We start from the raw sequence: 25,308 nt of genomic DNA, 5'->3' as shown, positions 1-25,308 counted from the left end.
AAATTTGCCGTCTTGCAGCTACAGCATTTCGGTAAAATCGCTATAGTTTTCTGTCCCAAATTTCCTATATAATTGTAATAATTTATCTGTCTGAACTCCAAGTAGGCACAGTGAGACAAATACATAAATGTTTAGGAAATGCTCCAACTTGCAGTAGGCAGGATTACATGAGTGTAGAACTGCTTGGACCAGCCTTCCCCAGTCTGGTGCCCTCCACATCTTTTGGGCTACAGCTCCCAGCATTCCTGATCATTGGCTGTGCTCCTGGGAGTTGAAATGGAGAACATCTGGAGGGCAGTAGATTGAAGAAGGCTGGGCTAGGCATTTAGAGTTGCATATCCCTATTCTGGAAACTTTCTTATATGGAAGTTAAGATCCACTGATGTCAGAATTTGCTTACAATTGCAATTTTGTGCACTTCCCCCAAAAGTTGTCTTTAAGAGTGCATTAAAAGAAGTTGTTTGAACTTATCTTGTGGGCATGAGGACTTGGCCAAGTTACTCGAAATAAGCTGTGACTGCAGTTTTTGCAGAATCTGGTCATGGCCATTCCTTGAGAAAATACCCATGATACTCTGGCTCAGAGCTTCTATAGTTTGTACATCAGTTTTGCTCCAAACATAACATCTCCAACGCCTTCCCTGCCACCTTGCCTCTTACTTTCCTTCTGGTACCTGTCAGTATCCAAAACCTCCTCACAAAGTAATACAACATCTACAACAGTGGAGGGGAACCTTACGCCTGAGGTCCCAATCTGATCCCTATCAGATGGCCACGCCCCCTTCCTCTAGCCCCATCCCCTTTCCCCCTACCACCAATAGTTTGGTGAAGTCCCAGTTTTGGTGCAGTTTTATTCCCATTCTAAAAGGGTTAAATGCTTCTCTAAAGGCTTAGTTACCCACAATAAGAACTTTAAGCTATAATATGCTGGTATTATTGGGGTTTTATGTAATTTTGGCCCCACCCACCACTGGAATGTGGCCCCCCTGAGAGCTTCACCAGCCCTTGTGCTGAAAGGAGTTCCCCACTTCGGATCTACAGCCACATATATGCAGTTCTCAGGCATGTTTTCCCCAGCATTTTAGCAGCACAATTTTAGGGTTCTTGGCTATAAAAAATTATTTCACATTTCAAATCTATTAAGGGCGTAATCCAATGGGGATAGGCGGCCGCCTCTGAACTCGGAGGTGACCGTCTATCCAATGCAGGACAGGAGAAGCATGGAGGGAATCGTCTCCTCTGCGCTTCTCCTGGCCTGCATTCATGGCTAGACAGCTGATTTCAGCTGTCTAGCTGCAGGAAGTTGGAGCGGGGGTGTCAGTGGCTGCACAACACACAGGATGTGTTGTACTGGCATTTCTGCCCTCCCCACCCCAGCCTGCCCCCAGGAACACCCCTTTTACTCTGCTCCACGCTGCTCTTCCGAGCATGGAGCATGGGGCTGTTCCACGCTGCCTGCGAGGCAGTACAGGATGGGGGGAAGGTCAGTTCCTGGAAACGGACATATCCTATGGCCGTCTAGCTGCTGACTAGCGGCCATAGGATTGCTCCCTCCAGCTGCAATCCTATACTCACTTACTCGGGAGTAAGCCCCACTGAACCCAATGAGACTTCTGAGTAGACATATATAGGACTGCAAGAGGATAAGAAACATCTGCCCATCTAGACTTACACTGCTTCTGAGTCTTGACTCATGTAGATTGGCTGGTGGTCTAATAGATGGTCTTGCGTTTCAGCTATAAGGAGCTGTTAGAAGAAGAAGAACAGAATATTACCATTTAGAAAAAGTAGATCTTGCTTATCTAGTCCTTGCAGCTCAAGTATTTGCATGTTTACTCAGAAGTTTTTATTTATTATTTATTATTTAATTTATTAATCGCCCATCTGGCTGTTCACCCAGCCACTCTGGGCGATGTACAACATACAATAAAACAATAAAATTCTACAATAAAAACATTTTCTAAAATACCCTAACCCACCCCAAATGCCTGCCTGAACAGCCACGTTTTTAATGCACGACGGAAGCTCATTAAAGAGGGGGCATGACGGAGTTCCCTAGGGAGGGAGTTCCACAGAGTGGGGGCCACTACAGAAAAGGCCCTCTCCCTCGTCCTCACCAGTCTAGCTGTCCTGGCTGATGGGACAGAGAGAAGGCCATCCGAGGCTGATCTTGTTAAGCGGCCTGTCTGGTGCTGCTGGAGGCGCTCCTTAAGATAGGCTGGGCCGGAACCATATAGGGTTTTAAAGGTCAAAACCAACACCTTGAATTTGGCCCGGAAAACAACTGGTAACCAGTGCAACTCCTTCAGCACTGGAGTGATGTGATCTCGCCGGCGGCTGCCTTTAATCAGGCGAGCCGCCGCATTCTGTACCAGCTGCAGCTTCCAAACCGTCTTCAAGGGTAACCCCACGTAGAGCGCATTACAGTAGTCTAAACGAGAGGAGACCAGGGCATGTACTACCGATGGGAGCAGATGGTCAGGAAGGAAGGGGCGCAGCCGCCGTATCAGATGGAGTTGATACAGCGCTGTCTGGCTCACAGCTGACACCTGAGCCTCCATGGACAGCTGGGAGTCCAAAATGACCCCCAGGCTGCGGACCTGGTCTTTCACGGGTAGCCGTACCCCATTCAACACCAGGTCAATATCCCCTAGCCTCCTCTTGTCTCCCACCAAAAGTACCTCGGTCTTGTCAGGGTTCAGCTTTAGCCTATTCCTCCCCATCCAGCCACTCACCGTCTCCAGACATTTGGACAGGGATTCTATGGCCAACCTTGGTGAAGATTTGAATGAGAGGTAGAGCTGCGTGTCATCCGCATATTGATGACCCTGCACCCCAAACCTCCTGATGATAGCCCCCAGCGGCTTCACATAGATGTTAAATAGCATCAAGGAGAGGATGGAACCCTGTGGCACCCCACAAGTGAGTGGCCACGGGTCCGAAACCTCCTCTCCCAGTGCTACCCTCTGGTACCTGCCGGAGAGAAAGGACCGGAACCACCGCAATACGGTGTCTCCAATGCCCAACTCCTCCAGGCGGTCCAGGAGGATACCGTGGTCAACGGTATCAAAAGCCGCTGAGAGGTCGAGGAGATCAAGGAAGGAGCATTCACCCCTATCCAGAGCCCTCCTCATATCATCTACCAAGGTGACCAAGGCCGTTTCTGTCCCATGCCCAAGCCTGAAGCCCGACTGAAATGGGTCTAGATAATCAGTTTCTTCCAAGTGTGCCTTCAACTGCACCGCCACCACCCGCTCAATCACCTTGCCCACAAATGGCAGATTTGAGACTGGGCGAAAGTTGTTCAGAACTTGAGGATCCAAGGAGGGCTTCTTTAAGAGCGGTCTTATCACTGCCTCCTTGAGGGCTGATGGCATCACTTCCTCCTCAAGGGAGGCGTTCACCACCGCCCTGATCCCCTCACCCAGTCTCTCTCTGCAGCCCATAATGAGCCACGATGGGCAAGGATCAAGTAAGCAGGTGGTCGGCCTTACAGATGAAAGCACTTTGTCCACTTCATCAGGAGGAAGAAGCTGGAACCGATCCCACAAAACCGGTTTGCCACAGGCCGCCTCTTGCTCACTAACTGTATCCACAGCGTGCAGAGTAACACACCTAAACTGATCAATTTTATCTGCAAAGTGCCTTGCCAAGGCCTCACAGGAGGCCTTAGAATGCTCCAGTGGTACCGGAGCCACAGGACTGACCAGGCTCCGGACCACTTGGAACAGCCTCCTGGGACAGCACTCTGCAGACGCGATGGAGGCAGCATAATATTCCTTTTTTGCTGCCTTCACCACCACGTGATAGGCTGAAGATACAGCTCTAGCCCATGTCTGATCGTCTTTGGAGCGAGACTTCCGCCACTGGCGCTCTAGCCATCTCACCTCCTGTTTCAGAGCTTGTAACCGCGGATTGAACCATGGTGCAGTCCGAGCCCTGTTCAGGGGGAGAGGGCTTTTCAGAGCCACCTGATCTAATGCCACTTAGAAGTATATATCCCACATAATTAAATGGTATTTGCTCCCTTGTCCGTGTGTATAGAATCACTGCTTTAAAGCAGTATCTAAACACCTTGGGTTGGATTCAGACTTAGTCATGTGTAGAGCAGACCCACTGAAATAAATGGGACATAAGTTAGTCTAGGGTTTTTGTTCACAGTTACATTTCAAGGCTCTCCAGTGTGCTTTCCCCTTCCCAAGCTTCAGTAGCAACAATGCTATCTTCAATAGCATTGTCTTCCCAAGCTTCGGTAGCAACAAGTATTGGAGCCAGTGTTCCTGTAAGGCACAATCTTGCATCTCCCTACCAGGCAGGGGGAGAGGAAGGGGGCTTTTTCCTTTCCCAGGTGTATGCAGTAGCCCATACCCTTATTCTGCTGCTCACAAACAGAAAGCAATAATTCTGTTGTTCAGTACTGCTGACTTGTCAAAATCTGCCCGTTTTGCTCTCATCCTTATTTCTCCCCCTCTGTTCTGTTGATGGATTTCCAATTATTTTAACATATTGGAAGTTGCTCAGCACCTCCTAGTAGTTACTACCGGTACTAGAAAGTAGTACATTGCCTTCCCGAGCATTTTTTTTCTAAGTCTGCACAGCCTTCTGATTCCCTCTCCCACCCAATATTTTTAATAGAACTATTAAAAATGGTGCTGGACTGAGCAGGGGATGAAAGGAGGAATTAGGCTAGCCACATGCACTGCCAAAAAAGAGGAAACGCATCACCAAAAAAGTGGACAAATATTTGCATAACATTTCCATATGCGTATTTATATTAATAGATACAGATTTAGAAATAATTACAATTACTTATATGAAAATACTTCTCTCCATAGTGGGGAAGACTGTGATGAGGTGACCTGTGTGCCTGCTCAGTCTGCTGTCTAGGTGTTTACTGCTGATAGGCAACTTCAAGGCCCCTGCTCTCCCCTTCTTATGGTTCTTTATCCTTTAAACTGGACTTGGGATGCTTCCAAATGGGAGCGCTCCTAGCGCTAACAATCACAAAGTATTGCACGGCTATTCTGCCTTGTCTTCTTTAATGTTTTTTTTTTTTCTGGTAAGGAAAAAGACGACGCGGTGGGAGAACATGGGAGGGCTCCGAATTGAAGATGTCAACATCCACCCCACCCCGTTAAAGTTCTATGAAAGAGGCCAGGCAATTGCACAATAAAATCCTCCTCTAAAAGTACCCTTGGACTGGACAGTCCTTCAAATAGATCACTGTCCTCTGTAAAGTAGTAGGAGGAACTGGGATCTGTAACTACTATTACTGCTGCTACTATTAATTTTATTAGTTATTATTATGTTATATTATTATGCCTAATACCTCTATGTGCTGTACAAAAATTACAAGTGAAATGGGCCCTGTCTGCAGATTTATAATCTAGTCAATGGAAGGACACATAAGGGAAGAAAGGGAAGGAAGGTAAGGGGGCTGCATTCAATGGATTCAGAGAGAAGCATCAATTGTTCCTTCACCCTCTTTTCTTCTCTCCCTCAACCCTCTTCCTTCACATTCACCAAAGCATAAAAATGCTTGAAATATGAAGGCTATTCCTCCTCTCCTTTTTGTAAATGCTTTCCCCCTTTATATATTTGCCTTAAGGAAAGCTTTGATAAAAAAAAATGTGGCTTACGTATATGCACGAATCTGCAAATCCACACCCTCATATCAAACAAAGGCAAGATCTGCTAAAAGTTATTAAACAGGAATGCTCTTGGGAACCTGCCCCAAAGTTTCAGATTCCTCCACCTTATGCATACACCAAGGTATTTACCAAAGCAGCAGTCCGTTGGAGTGGATGGTGAAGAATTTCAGAGTGGAACAGTAGACCGGTGACATTTTGCTGTCTTTGAAAGAGTGGAAGAGTAGACCGGTGACATTTTGCTGTCTTTGAAATTAAAGGGAAAGAAGACACCAGGAAGTGGAGAGGAAGAGTACGTTAGCATCCTTTGTATTTCTTCGGAAACTTCTGGAGAACTGTGAAATGGAGCTGTTATCTGATAGCCACTCAACAGAGGCGAAAAGGGAGTGGATGCAATAACCCCATCACCATAATCAGGTACTTTATATGCAAATACTTCTTTAATGTAACATATATAAACTGGGATGGAGCAATGCAAAGAAGTGTGTGCAGGGGCATCCTGCTATATGTCCGGTTGTAAGACTTCTATTGCCCCCCTGCTACCACTACTTTCAAAGGTTCTACATTGCCTTCCCAACCTCAGCCCCCTGTCCTCAGCTGAAAACTTGCCAGCACCCTGGAAAACACCGACTGAGTGTCCTGATTAGATTCCTTGCCTTATACCTCTATTTTTTCTGGAATTATAGAATTTGGACCCCCATCCATACATCAGCACCCTATAACCCAGGCCCCTGTGTGGCGCTACTAGAGAGCAGGAAGGGATGAAGGGCCATAGCTCAGTGGTAGAGCACATCCTTGGCATGCTGACAGTCCCAGGTTCAATCCCCGGCATCTCCAGGTAGGGCTGGAAAAATTCCTACCTAAAACCCTGGAGAGCTGCTGCCAGCCAGTGCTGACAATACTGGGCTAGACGGACCAATGGTCTGACTCAGCATAAGGCAGCTGCCTATGTTCTGGGTGCACCACAGTGAAGCATCGATAGCGCAATAGCTGCGCATAACAAGTGTTATCTCACCCCAACCACCAGCATCTCAAGAAAATGCGCTATGTCACAAACAGCAAGGGAAAGCATAAAATTTCCTAGGCATATTACTAAATTAATTTGGGCAGAAAGCTGCAGGGGCAGTGGGGGGTGGAGGTAGAGAAATCCTTACAGAATCCAAATCAGATCAGTCAGACCGTGAGTATACGACCACCACCACTCTGCATGCCTTTCCAAAGGAAACTTTACTGGGGTGCAAGGCTGTGAAGCAGCAAGCTTTTTAATGTATGTGCCACGTCAGTATGTTATTGCTTTCCTTTAAACAGCTGCTTTACCATACCCATCTGGTCCTGGGCTGGTTCCAGGAGGCAGGGGGAAAGACTTGGTACAAAATATCTTCCCTCACATTTCCCTGAATTGCCCCTGAATTGCATCTTGTTGCCCTATCAATATTGCAAATATAATATCACTTTAACTGTTATAGTACCCCCCCAATGCGCGCACACACACAAAGGATGCTGGAGTGGAGACTGTGATCTGTTGAGTGCTGAGAAGTCTGTTAGAGATCACAAGCCCATCCCCTTTCATAGAACTACAATTCCCAGGGTTCATTGGGATGTGGAATGACTGTTATGCCAGTTGATGTCAGTACTGGGGATATGCTTCCTATTTCTAGGTACTCTGCAGTGCAAACCTATGTATGTCTACTCAGAAGTAAGTCCCATTGCATTCAGTAGGACTTACTCCCAGGTAAGTAAGCGTGTGTAGGACTGCAGCCCTAGTATGTGACAATCCAGAAGAAATGGAAGGAAATAATTCAGGGGTGGGCAATATGTGGCTCTCCCAATGTTTTGGCTTACAACTCCCATTAGCCCTAGCTGGCATAGCCAAAGTTGAGGGACGATGGGAGTTGTAGACCAAAACATCTGGAGGGCACAAGTTGCCCATCCCTGATTATCTTCAGATACTTCACACCAGTTTGAGGGGGATTAACACTGGTGCTGGATTACATCTTTGGGAAGCCTATTTTAGAGTCCAAAACCTATTCAAGAAGTTCTTCCATATGATTAAAAAACATTACCGGGCTGTCCTCTTTAGATGGTAATGTGTATTACTATCAATTACTTCTAAATATGGTAAGTCAGTCCTGCTGCCTTTGGTGGCTATCCTGCTCATTCTGCTGAAAGGATCCCTGGGGATACACTCCAAAATCCTGCCCTGAAGGCTGTACTGTGTCGCATCTCTTTCTTCCTTGGAGACCAAGGTTTGTTTCTAATTTCATCCTCCAGTCAACACGGAAATTAACATTTGAAGTAATGGAGCCAATAACCACAAGCTATTGTACTTTTCCTGGCTCATTTCTGGTCAGACAGGTTTGTACTGCTCAGTCATCCTTGTTATCCAGCCTGAACTATGCTGCCAACTGGCAAATTCTGGAAGCTGTCACATGGCTGAAGTCTGCTTTCATTTCCGCCGTTTCTAATTCAGGTTCCCAATTTGAATTTTAATGCCAAGGTGTAAAAGAGCTAGGAACATGGAGCTGTGTGTGTGTGTGTGTGTGTGTATGTGTGTGTTTTACACAGTGTCCTAGAATACACCCTAATTTGTTCATGTAAAAATAGTTTGACAAAATTTTGCCACTGAAGATCATTCACTGGATTGGATATCACAGAATCATAGAATAGTAGGGTTGGAAGGGGCCTACAAGACCATCCAGTCCAACCCCCTAATATGTGTTTGGACATTTCAAGAAGACAATTTTGTCATTATCTGCAGTGCTTCTGTAATGCTAAACTATGCAGTAAAATTCTGTGCCTCAAAAAAGAGAGGCCTGTTGGATTTTTATTACTTTCAGGATTTTATTTTACCAGATTGCACAGTGGTTGGTGTTCTTCTACCCTCTTAGCTGCTGGTATGTTTAGACTCCTACTGATCAACAAGGGATCAACAGCACCATCCCTTGTTGTTGTTGTTCAGTCGTGTCCGACTCTTCATAGTGAGTGGTTGATAGTTGTGCATGTCACTTCCAAAAACTCTAGAGAAAACCGTCAACTTTAAAACTGTGTTTTTCCACCCCTACCACATGTTTATAGTGTAGGTCTGGACATGTATTAGTGTTTGGTTATTTTTTATTTTATTGCATTGGATTTTTTACCCACCATTCTATAAGAAAATATTTGTAAAATATAAAAAAGTTTGTAGCATGAACACAGACACCTCTGCAAGAATCCTGAGAGAACTGCAGTTTGGCACAGACGCTGATAATCCTTTGTTACAGTTCTCTAGCTTGCCTCCCAGCCCTAGGATTCCCCAGGGAAAGGGATTTTTTTTATATAGGGTAGATACAAGTGAGACCTGCATTGTCACCCTCTAAAAGAGCCACTGTGGTGTGTTTTCTTGTTTGCTTGTTTATATTATTTTTATCCTGCTCCTCAGCCAAAAAAGGCTCCCAGAGCGGCTTACAATCACTGAACAAAGAAGACAGCCCCTGCCCTCAGGCTTACAACCTAAAAAAGACACAACGCACAAGGAAAAGGCATCGGGGAGGGGAAAGATTACATAGACTGTCAGCAGGGCTGGTGGGATGGCCCTGCTCCCCCCTCTCACTTCCCAAAGGAGGGGCAGTCCAAGCTGAGCAGGGCCTGATGTTCCCTTTGCCTGCCCCAGGCTCCCTTGCTCCTTCTTCCCCAGAGCCATGGATGTCAGTTAGCCCTGTGGGGGGAGTGGGGAGTACTGGTTAGCGTGTTAGACTAGGACTCAGGAGATCCAGGTTCTAGTCACCACTTGGCCATGAAGCTCACTGGTGAATTGTTACCCAAACCTTTGGGTTTCATTAACCAATAACTTCCACAACTTGGCAAGGTGAATAACTGTTTATTAACTGTTCAATGAAACTTCCCCCACCTGTGCTCTGCACTCCTCTTCTTTGACTCCTCCCCCTTCCAGGCCTTTCCCCCTTAACCAGGATTTTTTTCTCATACCTGGGTGACTTTGGGCCAGTTACTGACTCTCAGCCTAACCTGCCTCACAGGTTGGTGAGGATAAAAACGGAGAGGAAGAGGAGGAGGAGGAGGAGGAGGAGGAGGACAATGTAAAGGCACCTTGGTTTCCTTGAAAGAGGGAAAAGGGCAGGATATGAATGAATGAATGAATGAAAGAAAGAATAGAATAGAATAGAATAGAATAGAATAGAATAGAATAGAATAGAATAGAATGCTCCTGTTAATAGCTCCAGACAGCCTGGAACAGGAGCCTTGTAGTGCTGTTCAGGCTTCTTGGGGTGGAGTGAGTTTCAGGAGTGGAAAAAGGGTGTTTCCTTTTATTTCCCCTACAGAGCTAGAGACTTGCCAGTCCCCTCCAAAACTTGAGTGTTTTATAGCTATATGGTTGGGGAGGGGGGCATCCTCTGCACACCCCACTCCTGCAAGGATACTTATGATAAACTGTCAGACCCCACTTTTCCACTGCCCTCTTTTTTTCTTTTCAACTGACATATTAATATTCTGTGTCTCAAACTCTTCTCAGTCATAGAGCTGACTGATAGACTCACATGCACAGTCTGCCCAACTTTATTTCCTTAGGCCCTTTCTAAGGCCTCTGGATCAACATCCAGTCATTTCACAGACAAGAGTTTCCGCCATCACTGTGTAGCTGAGATAGAGAAAATGGCACCTATTGATAGAGGCCCTGCATCAGAGTCCACAAAGCAAACTGCCAGATTCTTTACTAGATGCTTAGTTTGCAACTTATGGTACAAGTGTTCGCAAGTGTGCTTTCCTGTGGCCAATGTGCCCAGTTATTAGTACAGCTATTTATTTAGCTTATGTACCGTTATGTTAATACCAAATTGCCCAAATAGCCCAGGTTTGGCATTTTCTCTACACTTGCATTGCTCTCAGAATATACAAAAATGACATGGCTTGAAGCTTAAGATAAGTTCATGGAATGTTTCCTGTTTTCTGTCCCCTCCTCCCCTCTGAAGTCATGGCACCTCCCCCCTCCCCCAAAAAGCCACTATAGAGGGTTGGGGACCCTCCTGAACAATGGAGATGGGTCACAGGTTCAGGCTGCTGGGGGAAAGAGGAAACTTGAAGCTTGCATTCCATGAACTCAGATCTTAATATCTAGGCCAATTTTAGACCATTTCCTCCTTCTGCAGTAGCTTCTGTGCCCATTCCACATTATGCAGGAGGGAACCTGAGCCATTCAGAGAGACTTTTCAGGGGGTCTAGAAGGGAATGTCCTTAAGTTAACTTATCTTAAGATCCATGCCCATGTGTTTAAAGTGTGATCATGTTATTTGTTTATCTATTTAACAGTATTTATGAACTGCTTACATTAAAAGAAATTTCTAAGCAATGTGCAAAAATGTAGTATAAGAACATAATTAAACACTATATATTATTTTACTGTATACAGAAGACAAGATTGCCTTCCTGGGAATGCTTGTTCAGAAAAGTATGTTTTCAGTAGGTAGTGAAAACCCAGAAGGGTTGGTGCCTGTTTAATTTGAAGTAGTAGAGAGAGTGGGTGCTGCAGTAGTAAAGGCCCTATCCCGAGCCATGATAGACCAGACCTCTGAAATCTTTGGCACCACCAGGAGGGTATGTCCTGACAACTAAACAGGCAGGTAGAGAGTCAGGTGATCTCTTTAGTAGGATGTGAGTGCCAGCAATTACAAATAAGGGTTAAGTAAGGCACTGTGTAAAAAAGCTCTTCACCCAGGCTTTTAACCTACTCCCTGACATTTGAACGTCAGATCTTTATCTGGCTTAATAGTTTGCTTAGCAATTACCCTAAAGGAAATATCAGTTCTGAGGACGGGTAAGCTGTTTCAGTACTTCCGGTGTGGTGTTGTCATATTGACTCTTCTGGCAAGGACTGCACTGGGCCATTTCCTTCATTCTTGACTTCCCAAATTGCATCCATACAGAGCGAAGTGTTAAGCAAGTGGGTGGGGTATCTGAGGTTACTTTTAAAATAATGCCTGGTTTAGATGTCACTTGAGGAAGCTGTGTCTCTCTCCCCTGCTTTCCTTGCAGAACCAACCTCAAACCCAACTGCTTGCTTGCACTGTAGTCAAGTCTCCTCACTTTTCTTGTATGCATTTACAGGGATATTCTTCTGCCTTCGTAAGCAGTGGGACTGGTTAGACAGGGAGCAGACTGGCAGCAGCAGTAGTATTCAAGTTGAACCTGAGAGAGTGCTAGCCCATGTCTGCTGGAGGGGAAGGGATGGAGTTCTTCTCTTTCAGCACACGTGCTTAGACTACTCGGTGCTATGATGCAAATTCAGTTTGCTGCTAAATTCCTCCTAGACGTCCCAGAAGTGTCCTGCTTGTCAGTGGCATGAAGAATCAACATGCAACGGAAAAAGAACAAAGAAGATGACAACTTGATCACAGATGAGCAGAATCTCAAGGAGGCCAATTATGGGAGCTTAAAGAAGAGTTCTGAGCCAAAAACTAAAGAGTACATTTATGAAACTCTAGCCTTAGGTTCTGAGAAGAACATAAAGTTGTCCAGTTATGAAAGCCTGGCCGACAACCCTGAGCAGAATGTACAGGATGCCAACCGCTCTGGACCGACTACACAGGATGACAAATGTGGGAGGCTAGCCATGAGCTTTCTTGAGGTTCCACAGGTAAGCAAATAATTGTTGTTGTTGTTTTAGTGTTGAGAAAGAACTGGTTCCCAGGCACATAGATACACATAGAGAACCTAGACAGTGTACTTGTTACAACCTAGGCAATCATAATCATAATCATATAATCATGTATTACATTTCTATACCACCTAATAGCTGAAGTTCTCTGTGCAGTTTACAAAGATGATGATGATGATGATGATGATAATAATAGATGATGACAACAAATCTAGTGCATATGTAGTTATAGGCAAGAGCATCACTAATTTTTGTTTTATGTTTTGTAAGATGCCCCAAATGGCCTTACAGACATAAAGGTAGAATATACATTATTTAATTAAGGGTAAGGTAAAGTGATTTGGAGTTTACTTGCCCAGAAAATGGACTGTGAGCCTCTTTCAAAAGGGAGTTCACTAGCCAGACCATACTCTGCACTATTTCACAGACTTATTTGGGAATATGGAGTAAACCTTTGCTAGTGCTATCCCTTTACTGTGGCTGCACAGCCTACTGGAGACTTCTTTTGATGTTTTCAAGTGGCATTTTAGAAATGAATGTCCTCTGCTAAAACATGAGGCTCTTATTAAGAACTGTTTTGTGGCAAAACATGGTTTGTTTATTTGTTCCCATTGGGGGGGAGGGGGGAGGGGCACCATAATCCATGGAATTTCAGCAGGTCTCTTTCAGTCCTACAGCTGGAAGAGCAGGAGAGAGAGCAAAGCGTGAGTCTGGAAGTATTCCTGTCTTCCTTATGTTGCTATGCTGTACAACAGTCACTTGCTGATCTCTGTCCCAGTGTGGAGATCAGCATGGTGTGCTAGTGTAAACAAAATGCTTGGTATAGTTGTGGGAAGATAAAGACATAGATTGTGAAGTAGCTGTGTGATAGGCCTAGTAACATTGGCCTTGTTCAGACATAATGCTAAGCCATGGCATAGTGTTATGACAATGAGCCACAGTGGGCCTCAGGTGCAGCGACGAGGAAGAATTCAGAAGCGTTCATTTATTGCAATGTCCAAAATCAGGCAAACTATGCTTAATCTTAACTAGGGGTTGTTGAAACAAGCCAGCGTCAAACCATAGTTTATGTAAGTGTCTTGTTTTAACAAACAATAATTAAGATTAACCACAGTTTAGGGTGTGGACAACATGCTAAACTGTATTTAATCTGAACTAGAAATGTCGAATCCCATTGCAGCTGTGCCAGAGAAGGAATTGGGGGTGGGGGAGAACATGAAAGCTGAGGCTCACTGTGTCTTGTTCTTGTAATGCTAAACCTTGCAGCAGCTGGGGAAATGCAGTGTGGCTGCTGTGTGAGCTGATAGAAATAGAGGGAGACAGCTTGCATGCAGGAGTGGTGGCAAAGTGAAGCAGAGAGTGGCCAACCAACCTGCACAATATTATTTCCAAAGCTATACTGTTGACTGTGCACTATGCACACAAAAGCTCACCCTCAGCTGCAAGCTAGGATAACTTTATTCCACACATTTTGTCCTGCCATCTATTTTATCAGGGCAAACCTTGTGTGTACAGGCTGTCCTCAACCGCAGCTATCCCTGGGATTACGATGTATAATTTTGGTACTACTCAAATGCTTCCCAGCCTCTCTTATTTATCTTCCCACCAGCCACATCCAGAACTTTCTTTATATCGACTGCTTGTCCTTTCCTTGTTACTGATCATTTCCCGGGAAAGCTTCTTGTCTTTTAAAACAAACGGGCACATCTCCTGGAAAATCAGTACTATTGGGAAGGAGGGGAGCAGGGGTTTGGAGGAAGCTGTTTTGGCCCCCACACTTGAGCTGTTCACGAAGAAAGTTTATTAGGGCAGAACATCCCATCCCTTCACCAACAAGCATTGTGATACCTGATCTGGTATGAGACGCCCCTGTTTTCTGGCCGCAGCAAACGGCTAGACAGAATAATTTACATGGTTACTATATCTGACGTATATTATTCAAACTAGATTCTCTGTATTGAAGAAGGAAGGGCAGTTGACCGATTTTGATGTGGTAGCATAAGGTGATTTAAAACTGGGCCCGAGGAAAACTAATTGGTAGCAAGGGCAGATCTACCGTGCAGCAAGATGAAGCACTAGGGTGGTTGTGTGTCCTGCTTTACAGAGGACAGCCCTCAATTTGAAGACATCCTCTATTTGAAGGGCTGCCCTGTCCAAGTCCAGTTTAAAAGTAATGAACCAAAGGAAGGGAGAGCAGCAGGGGCCTTGAGGTTGCCCATCAAGAGTTAGCACCTGGACAGCAGACTGAGCAGCCACGCACGCCACCTGGTTACAGTCTTGCCTACTATGGTGAGATGTACTGTACTTCTATTTAAATGATAGTCATTATTTCTGAATGTGCATATAAATTAAGATATGTACATTTTATGCCAATCTGTGTCCTTTTTTGTTCTCTTTTTTGGTGAAGCAGTTCCTCTTTTCTGGCAATGCATAAATGGCCACCTTATGAAAAAGGCTGCTTTAGGCTTTGGAATTCACAGGGGCGGGGTGGGTGGGGGATAGATGGGCAACAATTTATGTCTGAATGGTGAAGTGAGACTTTTTAAAGCATTGGCCTGAGTGGGGGGGGTATGTGTGTGTGTGTGTGTGTGTGCCATTTGGTGCTCTGCTTCAGTTAACAAAATGTCTTGGGCCAGCTTTGACCACTACCTTGTTTCTGTAAGTGGGACTTGGCCAGCTACGAGGTCCTCTTCATGAGAATATTTATAGTTGTGGAGACCTGCATAATGTCATTGTGAGAGACACCACTCAGGGATAAAGCAGGAAGTAATTCTGGTGAAGAGATGACAAATTGTCCAATGGCTCTGCTCTAATCTCCTTTTGCCAGTTAGTTCTGCATGGATGAGAAATCTGAACGCATCTGTTTTTCCACTGATTATTAACTTTTTGTTTTCAGTGGAATAAACAACCATCCCCAGGCCGTGTTGTGAAGAGCACTGTGAATGTCTTCAATGATGAGACATCCAGAATAGGTAAGTAAGGACATAGCTCACCACAGAACACTCCAAGCTGGTAGAACATTCCCTTTGAAAAGATACCATTGAAGAGATGCTGCCTCCCTTCCCCATCCCTTTCTATTGCCCCAAGAGCTCAGCACTTGTCTCATGCATTTTGGGCAAATCTGCAAGTATTACATGGCTCCTGTCTTTTGCAGAAGTGTTAATTTATGTTCAGTTAGTTTGGTCACCAATTAAAAAATAAAATAAAATAGTGTTTGGAAGCACAGTGACTGGAAGCTGGGCTTGTACAGGAGTTTCTACTCTGGACTGCCATAACATGCTTGTTGACCAACTTGGGGCCAAATTAGACATTAGTAGGGAAATGGGATTTCCAACTCCGTATGTCCTTTTACTCATGCGAAAGGTGGGAGAGAGTATTTGAAGGGGTGAATCAGCAGGTGCAATTGTGTACTTAAACCTTTTCCAATCCACAGATTTTCACTTGTAAAACCAATACCACCCTAGTCATTTTAAATGTTTTTTTTTCCCTCTCAGGCAGGGCCCCCAAACCAGAAGTGAGCCCAGTTGCGAGAAAAGTAACCATAGGGCAGGGATAGGGAACCTCTTTCAGCCCTAGGGCTGAATTCAATGTTGGAGAAGGTATTGGTGACCACACTCCTATGGTGGGCAGGGCCAAAGGCAAAGAAGCTGGGGCCAAAATACCAGTATATGTTAGCTTAAAGCTCTTACTGCCTTTAACTAAGCCTTCAGAGAGGCATTTCAGCCTTTTCAAATGGGGAAAAAACTGCACAAAAGTGTCATACTGCCCCCTGAGGAGTCCTCCTCAGAGGAGGAACTTGGTTTACCTGAGCTCAAGGACTCTTCTTCCCCTGAGAATGTTCCAGCGGCAGCACCTCCGGTTGTGTTAGATGTGCAGCTGAAGAGGAGGCAGGCCCCTCTGGAATGTCTGGTGGAGGTTTCCCTCCTCTGCCTCCTCCTTCCCCAGATGGTTCAGATTCTGAGCCAGAAGTGCAGTATCCACCCAGCCCTCATAAAGATGACAAATGAAGCACAGAGAGCAAGTCCAACCCCTTAGGAGAAGCGCCCGGCTGCAGGCCAGGAACTCAGTTCTGTGAATGCCGTCCTTGTACAGCCACCTTTGCTGGAAAACTTCCTAATGAGCTGCAGCTAGGAGTTGAGTGTGTCCAGGCTAGGTCCTCTATAAAAGCCAGCAAGGCGAGTCAAACCATCTCTAGCAACAACGTTGTTATCTGTGGCTGGAGTCCATGTGTGCTTCGTGTATCCTGAATTCCTGACCTGAACTGGATTTTGTTAACTGGACCTCGGACTGGATCTTACTTCACCTCTGCATCTCCATTGCTTGGATTTTGTGAACTGCTTAATTTTGTGAACTATTTCTCAGTGGTGCACCTTGTCACTGTTCCTACCAGCAACCTTGAAGCATCTCTGCTGGCCGGACTCTCAGTTAGAGGAAGCCGTGTGTTTTGAAAACACACTGATAGAGGACTCAGTCTCTGAAACAGGACAAAAAGCCAGGAAACCACGAAACAATCAGTGGTTGAAAAAAAGGGGGTGGGGCCAAGGGAAGGGACGTGGCTATCACAGGAACCCCAGAAGGCTGGATTGGAACCCGAGGAGGGCCAGATTTGGCCGCTGGACCTGAGGTTCCCCATCCCTGCTATAGGGGATGCCATTTGCAGGGTAGAATCAGTAGGTGTGGGAAGGGGTTAAACACATCGCTCCATCTGACCCACTGATCCTCTGCTGTAAGTCCCCCCTCTTCCTGTTTCCTGTTATTTTGGCAAATGTAGAGCTGTGACTACAGACATACAGAGATAATATTTTGTGGTTTTAATTGTTGTAAACTGCCCAGAGAGCTTTGGCTATTGGGCGGTATAGAAATGTAATTAATAAATTAAAAAAAACATGTAGTATGGTCTTGAGTCTGCAGCAGAAACTATCTGTTCATTTTCAGTATTTTATTTTTTTCTATAATGAGAACTAGAACCTTGCTCTATATTTGGTATTTATATAATACCTCAGAATCTCATGATTCATGACAGCTACTCTATACTTTATGTGTGAGGAGGAAGTCAGAAGACTCTAGTATTTTTCCCCCCTGTATTGGTCCCAGGAGCATAATCAAGTCACCTCTGTAGTGTTAGAGGGGCCTAGAGATCCATAATGCCTTGCTTAAGTTCATTATGGGTACCTATTCCTTGCTAGTAAGCCTCTGAGCATGTAAAGATGAGTCAAAGGGCTGATAGCAGTGGGTCCAAGCGCATTCCATACTAATGAGCCAGAAGGCCTTATCAAGATGTGCCTGAGAAGCAAAGTTCGTTTATGCTGAGCTGCAGGTGGCTGTGCTGAGAACCATAGCAATGCTAGTCTATGCTGGGAATGGACGCTAGGTGGCGCTTGCTAGTGGTGTGCAGCCTCATGGCTAACATGTATGCTATAAAACCTATTGTAACCCATGGCCTGTGGTTCAGAGAAGCAGTCTGATCTAACCATTGAGTACGCCTGTGTGCTGTAAGTTACTCAATAAAGTACTCCTTGTAAGTAAGTCTTGGCACCTCTAAATTACAAGGTCGACTCCCATGGCCTGGGCGACACCCCCCCATAGGCACTAACTTGATAGGATTTATGATGACAGTATTTAGGCAGATCCCAAGCACACTACACCTGACCTGAAACATTCGTAATTTGAAATGCACTACATTTTTGGGAGCTGTGACCTAATTGCCCTTGTTTCTTTTCCCTTTGTACTTTTTCTTGTGTGGACAATTGGTTTTTCTGGGCATTTTATGTTCTCTGGTTGGGCAGCAGGAAAAGGTGATAGGAAGTACAGAGAGTTTTCCTGGTCCTTTTTTACCCTTCCCATAGAACCCCACTGTCTTGGACTCTCCTTTGATGACTAATCACCAACTTTACTTAGTGTTGAGAAGACTGCTAGTGTAATGTTTATACTCTGTGTGTGCTTTGTCTCAGACTTTGTCCTTGTATGGGAATCAGATCGTCAGGATTTGGAGGGACAAAGTGAAGAGGATGAGAATCCAAAACCCAAGCAGAAGAGATTGATTGAAATGCACAGACTATGGCGAGAGAGGTTTCTGAATAAACTCCAGGTGGCAGGCCTCAGAATGGAAAAGGTAATCAAGCTCTCTGGTGCTAGTAGTTTTTGTGTGTATTGTGTTGCTTTAGCTTTTCATTATATTGTAGCCTTGGGGTGTCTCTACAGGAGAGATTTATTGCATGCTCGTGATTGGTCACTCACAGAATTTTGTGGGTCCTTTACATGATGTCGGCAACCTCCAGGATGCCTTGAGCACATTTTCTGCTTTATCGTGCTTTCAAAAAGATTGGAGATAAACTACGAATAAAAGTTAATGGCGCCACATCGGCAACGTGTAATGCCAGCTTATCGCCATGAATTTGCCGAGGAAAGACTTTCCTTGATTCAAACCATGTGTTTCTCAATCGGGAGAAGAGAGTAAAATGCCTCCCTGCAATGAAGGGAGACAGATCTGATCTCCCACTCCACCAAGCTCAGAATCAACATCCTCTGTTGATTCAGAGCACCCTGTTAAGTCCAGCGGGGCTTCCCAACTAAATGTGCTGAGGGTTGCAGACTTACAGCATGGTCTTAATGTTTACTCAGAAGTAAGTCCCACTGACTTCAGTGGGGCTCACTCCCAAGTAAGTGTGCCTAGGGCTGCGAGGAAACAGTATAGCACAAGTTAAGCAAGAAAGGCAAGACTCCCCCGCTTCCCCCCGGCTCCTTTGCACACATGCCAGGAAGGGAGGGAGGCACTTCATAAATTCAAACCACATGTCTGTTGTATAAAGAAGTCCATCCTAATCCCATAAAGAAAGCAAGAGCAGAAAGCCCCAGAAAGGATGTGGGGTTTTTTTTGCTTAATGTAGAGACACCCTTGGTTTCAGTGGTGCCACTTTCTTTCAGAGAGAAAGGAAACTCTTATCAGGTATTCACCCTCCCCTTCTTAAACCCTTTTGAAGTCCCACTGCTCAAAATTATGGAGGTTTTTGACAATTTACAAGGCTGAATATGAAGGCACAGCACTATGAGGAGACAACTTACCTCTGCAAATACAGAGTTCTAAACTTTTATTTATTTATATATTTATTTATATATTTATTTTCTTAAAATATTGATACCCCACCTTTTGCACAAAATCACCCCAAGTGGCTTTTGAAAACATACTGAAACCATTTAAAAACAAACAAACCACCAAGCAAAGTGGCAATAAAACAACTAATACAACCAGCAGCAGAACCAACTAATCCTAATACAGCAAATCAAAGAGCCCTAAATGCCTTAAAATGGCTTTAACTTTTTACAAGAAAGGAGCAGAACATTCCTTCCCAGGAAGGGAGTTCCAAACCCTTAGTGTCACTGTGGAAAAGGCCTTGCTAAGGTGACACCAATGCAGGAGCAAGGAGGTGCATGCAGGGGAGCATCTGCTGCTTAACCCTTCCCATACGTGCCAGTTCCTCCTGGCAAATGTCCCTCCAGGCTGGTTTTCCCCCATTTGGGCTTCTTTTTGGTAAAGCCTCCCTGGGGAAAGACTAGGTTAAAAAAAGCTGCAGAGGTATTTGCAAGGGAAAGGGTTAAGTACCCTCTCTCCCTGCTCCTTGATTCTCCCTTTGTGCATTAGCATTATGAGGCAAAGGGCGGGGGGGGGGGGGAGCCCCATCTTCCCCTGTAACATGTAATTCCCCTCCAGCAGTTATGTAGCACCATCAAATTTGGCTTCCGTTGTCTCCACAAACTAGTATGTCTTCAAAATGCATCTCCATCTTTCCTAATATAATAGGTACCAAGTTTTTCCTCTACTCTTCTGTTTTCTAAGAGTAGGTCCAAATAACTAGATTGAGATATGAACATACTGTATGTCTGGTCTTCATAGTCCCCGTTTATTTTTAATTTATTCTATCACCCCTTGAGGACATTTGGAGAACTTGAAACATAATCAGCCTAGCCTGTGCATCGCTATAACTGTGCTTCCATTCGCTTTTCCATTTACATCCTGAAAACAATTCAGTCAATAGCTGTGTAAAGATTGATCTGGCATAGCTTGGTAAACACCATAACCTGCCTGGGTTAAGACTGATTGTGGTAAACAACATGACCTGAAACAATAGCAACTGTTCATGCAGTCTGAGGAAGAGTTCTGTGTCATTGAAAAGCTGGCTTCCAGCTGGTTATATTGCCTTGTAATGTGTAGTTTTGACCTCAAACAATATAAGTTATTGTTTGAGGTCCAAGCTATACATTTCAGGGCAATAATAGTAACATAGATGCTACTGACCTGCATTTCACCCCCAGGTTTCCCTGATAAGGTATAACTGAAAAAATACCCTGCATGTGATAGATGGGGTTTTCCAAACAAGAATTTTAATGTGCAATTGCCCTGCCTTGTTCATGAAACGTTACAATGGGGGGGGGGGGTCCAGATGTCAGTGTCATCCACTCGTAATCCTTCCGTGTTTTCCCACTGCTTCTTCTGTCTTTTTAAGGGAGAAAAGATAGAATAGTTTCACAATGCCTTCTGACTGTTAGTGCTAGGAGCCCTCCATCTAGAAGCACCCATCATCACATTAGCGCTTAGGGTGGCCATTTATGTGTTGCCAAAAAAGAAGAAAAGGCATCACCCCAAAAGACAAAAGAGGATACAGGTGCATAAATGCAAATGCTTGCATAACATTTGCATGTTCTAATTCAGATGCATAAATGCAAATAATTACTTTAAACAGAAATACATCTCAGCATAGCGGGAAAGACTGTGAGCAGGTAACCTTTATGCCTGCTCAGTTTACTGTTGAAGTGCTAACTGTTGATGGGCATCCTTTTGATGGTACTTGATCTTTGAACTGGACTTGGACTAGACCTCCCTTCAAATAGAGGATGCTTTCAAATGGAGGACTGTCCTCTGTACAATACACATGGCCACCTATGTTTCCTTCCTCCACAATTAGCAGACAATGAAGTAGAGCAGGAGCAGGAAGGAAAAACATCAATGCAATGATGTAATTTCACACATTGTTCCCCCTATGCATTGCAGGCACCCTTGTGCCTCCCAGTAATGTGTGCCTGATTCTACCTTTATGGCAGCGATAGGCAACTTCTGGCCCTCAAGATGTTTTGGCCTACAACTCCCATCAGCCCTAGCCAGCATTGGCAAGGGATGATGGGAGATGTAGGCCAAAACATCTGGAGGGCCACAAGTTGCCCACCCCTGGGATCAGCATACTCACACTGGGGAGAGAAAGAGTCAAGATTAATTTTACCACAGTATAGCCATCTGAAACAACTGGACCATAAATAGAGCCAAGCACAGCAGCACCGTCATGCAGAGAAACTGTCGCCCAGCCTGTTGCAGCAGTGAAGACACATCTATGCCCAGCCACAGGAGATTGCTGAGTGCCTTGGGAAAGGTACTTTTCCCTCTGGGAGTGATGACATCTCTGCAAGGAGATATGCAGCAAAGGAATTGGAAGCAGCTGCTTGATCCTGATTCTTTCCATCTCCTCCCATTCTAGCACATGGCCCAGAATGCAAAGAAGCTGGTGCATTTTATCTTGCTGAGTGCTCCCTGGAGTGTGCTCTGTTATTATGCTGAAGATCTCAGGCTGCGGGTTCCCTTGCAGGTGAGGATGCTATGGAGCCTAGTGCCATCGTGTCAAGCTTTACTCTCTGCTTAGACCATACATTGTGCTTTGGTGTAAACAAGCAGCAGAGGAGGTAGTCATTTTTTTCCTGGAGTGCATCACATCAGTTTGTGGTGGTGATGTGTGTGCGTGTGGGGTGTGTGGGGGCTGTGTGTGTGTGTGGTGTATTTAAACATATTCCATAAAAAAGGGCTTCACAAAGAGAACTGGCATGTTGGGGAGAAGGGGGTGGAAGAAACCTTTTCTGTGTCATCTAGAGTTTTATGCTCAGCTGTTTTTTTTTTAAACGTGGGGGGATTTAGTAATTCCCCCCCCCCCGTTTGAAGTGGCACAGTCCAAAAACAGTTTTGCCATCTCATTTGTTGTTTGTGTAGACTTGGCGTCAGGGCCAAACCGGGCGATACGTTAAATTCATTAATGCATTTCATGTACCTTGTTTCTACTTTAAAAATAACAGCTGCCAGGTGTGTGTGTGTGATCAAGATTGGGACTGTGGCATGTGGGCAGGGAGGTAGAACCCTTTCCACCATGTTGGGGTCCCAGTGAAAAATCTTCCCACCCCAAGCAGGTATTTTCCCCTGGGAAGAGAATAGCAGCTTCCCTCTCAAGGGAAGTGCCCGTGGTCGTTGGCAGTGGGGGGTTCATTGGAGCTGCAGCATGGTGGGGGGAGGGTTAATTCCTCCTTTCCCTCCCCACCACTGCCACAGGCCTAGTCCTGACTCCACACTCACCCATTGGTTATTTTTAAAGTAAAAACCAGACATGTTACAATGCCTTCACACACTTAACGTATCATCTAGGTTTGCCCTTGAATTCTGCTTTTCCAGATAGTGGGTAGATACTAATGACAGTGAACCTGCTGCATCACTTCTTATGTTTCAGGCCAGCTAGGAATGATTTGTAGACCTGCTCTAGGATTAGATTCAAACAAGTGGGGACTCACAATATTAGAATCTACTATTGATAACATTGATTCCCCCCACCCCCAATTTCCATCCTCTGTAGACTACACATAAATTGACTGAAAGTAGGAGACACATTCACTGCACACAGGCAGCTGATACACAGAGGGAGAACATTGGTGCTGTATCTATTAAGTAAATACAGTTGGAATGCAATGGGTTTCATGAATCAGTGTGGTGTAGCAGTTAGAGTGTTGGACTGGGACTCAAGAGACCTGGGTTCTATTCCCCACTCAGCCATGAAGCTCAATGGGTGACTTGGGGCCAGTTGCTGACTGTTGACCTAACCTACCTCATGGGTGCCCTCCAGACTGGGAAAGCTGTCTTATGTGCCTTATCTCTCTTGACTCTCTCAGACTGCTGACAATGTGCCCTCCTGCCCAACAGAATTCTCTGTGACTTTATCCCCAGGTTGTGCCCAATCAGGCTGTTCTCATGAACTGGTCTCACAGGATTCTGATTAAACTGGGCATTCCAAATCTGCTTTATGATGAGGTACCTGACCTCCCCGTGGATTATTACACCTGTCATTTTAAGGCAAATAAGTTACCCTGGTAAGATTTTGGAATTAGTCATCCCTTGATCTAACCTCTTCCTCAGTTGGAATAGTCTGCCAGTCACCCGCCCACACGCGCACACCACTAGCATCCACTTTCCTCCTATTTTATTATGCTTCAGTGGGATAGTGATACATTTTGAAGTGCAGGTGTTCATCATGACAGTCCCCATTGCCACACTCTCAAGGAGAGTCCAAAAATGCAGGCAGCTGTCTTGATCCATACCAACAAACCAGTTCTAGCAGTTTTCACCTCCACCAGGAGCAGCTCTTTTGTAAAGTTAATGGGTCTTAATTGCCCATTCAAGACCAGGGCACCCCTTTACAATAGTGATGTCATAATCCCTGCTAATGAAAAAGTCCCCAAGCTTCAACCCCATGAGCCCTGGCTGTTATACTTTTATAGACAGTGGCCTGGTTCACCTGACACAGTGTGGCTTGTCATGGGTTATTTAACCCACAATGAGTTGCGTCATTTGCAGACCCGACTTTGCTAATCCAATCCCTGTTCAGGGAATGCAAGAAACCTTGCATAACCCTTTGTCTGCTCAAGGGTTCTTTAACCCTTGCATAACCCATGCTTGCTGTGTTCACCCAACATGACAACCCCCAAGAGGACACTGGGTATGCAAAATGGCAGCCTCATGCACTCAGCACACACCTGGCACATGCCGTGGCTCATCATGGGTTAAATACAGTCAGGGTCAGAAATATTGGAACAAGGATAACTGTTTTGGCAGTTGGCCTCTGTACACCACCACAATGAAGTTGAAAGGAAACACACACAGATGGGAACGAAGTCAGGACTTTCAGCTGTAATTCAAGGGGTGTGACAAAAGTGGGGCACTAACCATTCAGGAAGGACAGCCAGTGGCATACACACATCCTCATCGTTGGTGGCTCATACGTAATGGAACAAACCAACATCATTTCAAACTTAAGGATCGCCTTAATACCTGGATGAAAAACCTTTGCAGTCAATGAACTGCCTGAAGTCTGGAACCCATGGACATGACCGAATGCTGAGTTTCCTCCCTCAAGATGCTTTGCCAGGCCTTTACTGCAGCTGCCTTCAGCTGCTGCTTGTTTGGGGGTCTTTCTGCCTTCAGTCTTGTCTTCAATAAGTGAAAAGCATGCTCTATTGGGTTGAGATCAGGTGACTGACTTGGCCATTGAAGACAATGGCCATCCCACTGCTTTGCCTGGAGAAACTCTTGGGTAGCTTTTGCTGTATGTTTTGGGTCATTCTCCATCTGCAATATGAAGGGGCGTCCTATCAGTTTGGCAGCATTCAGCTGAATCTGAGCAGAAAGTATAGCCCTATACACTTCAGAATTCACCCTGCTGCTTTTCTCAGCAGTCAGGTGATCAATAAACACCTGTGACCCAGTTCCATTGGCAGCCATACATGCCCATGCCATAACACTGCCTCCACCATGTTTGACAGATGATGTGGTATGCTTTGGATCATGAGCTGTTCCTTTCCTTCTCCATACTTTTCTCCTCCCATCATTCTGGTACAAGTTAATCTTGGTTTCATCAGTCCAAAGAATCTTATTCCAGAACTGGGCAGGCTTTTTTAGGTGTTTGCTGGCAAAGGCTAATCTGGCCTTTCTGTTCCTGAGCGTTAGCAGTGGTTTGCACCTAGTTGTGAAGCCTCTGTATTTACATTCATAAAGCCGTCTGTTGACTGTAGATGTTGACAATGACATGCCTACCTCCGCAAGGGGTTGTGAAAGGGTTCCTCTTCACCCTGAGCAGAATTCTGTGATCATCCACTTTAGTTGTCTTCTGTGGTCTTCCAGGCCTTTTGCTGTTGCTGAGCTTGCCAGTTAATTCCTTCT

At 45.2% G+C, this 25,308-nt stretch overlaps 1 protein-coding gene across 2 annotated transcripts in view; it reads left to right on the top strand.

The window, feature by feature from the left end:
* The first annotated feature begins 5,670 nt into the window (after positions 1-5,670).
* ANO7 (anoctamin 7) overlaps positions 5,671-25,308 on the top strand; it is a 53,002-nt gene continuing 33,364 nt past the window's right edge. The window contains exons 1-7 of one of the 2 annotated variants that reach the window (XM_084847026.1): positions 5,671-5,771; positions 5,908-6,064; positions 11,947-12,272; positions 15,190-15,265; positions 18,245-18,405; positions 21,818-21,925; positions 23,320-23,462. In XM_084847026.1, coding sequence (XP_084703152.1) covers positions 11,991-12,272; positions 15,190-15,265; positions 18,245-18,405; positions 21,818-21,925; positions 23,320-23,462 — 770 coding nt within the window. In that variant the 5' untranslated portion in view covers positions 5,671-5,771; positions 5,908-6,064; positions 11,947-11,990. Of the gene's footprint in view, positions 5,772-5,907; positions 6,065-11,634; positions 12,273-15,189; positions 15,266-18,244; positions 18,406-21,817; positions 21,926-23,319; positions 23,463-25,308 lie in introns of those variants that run through there. The other variant, XM_084847025.1, reaches the window with a different exon arrangement.

The sequence above is a fragment of the Heloderma suspectum genome, chromosome 3 (assembly GCF_057233095.1).
Source record: "Heloderma suspectum isolate Gila_16-S chromosome 3, 16-S_ref, whole genome shotgun sequence".
Taxonomy (NCBI): Eukaryota; Metazoa; Chordata; class Lepidosauria; order Squamata; family Helodermatidae; genus Heloderma; species Heloderma suspectum.
The sequence above is the reverse complement of the archived record's forward strand: the minus strand, read 5'-3'. Positions and strand labels throughout refer to the sequence as shown.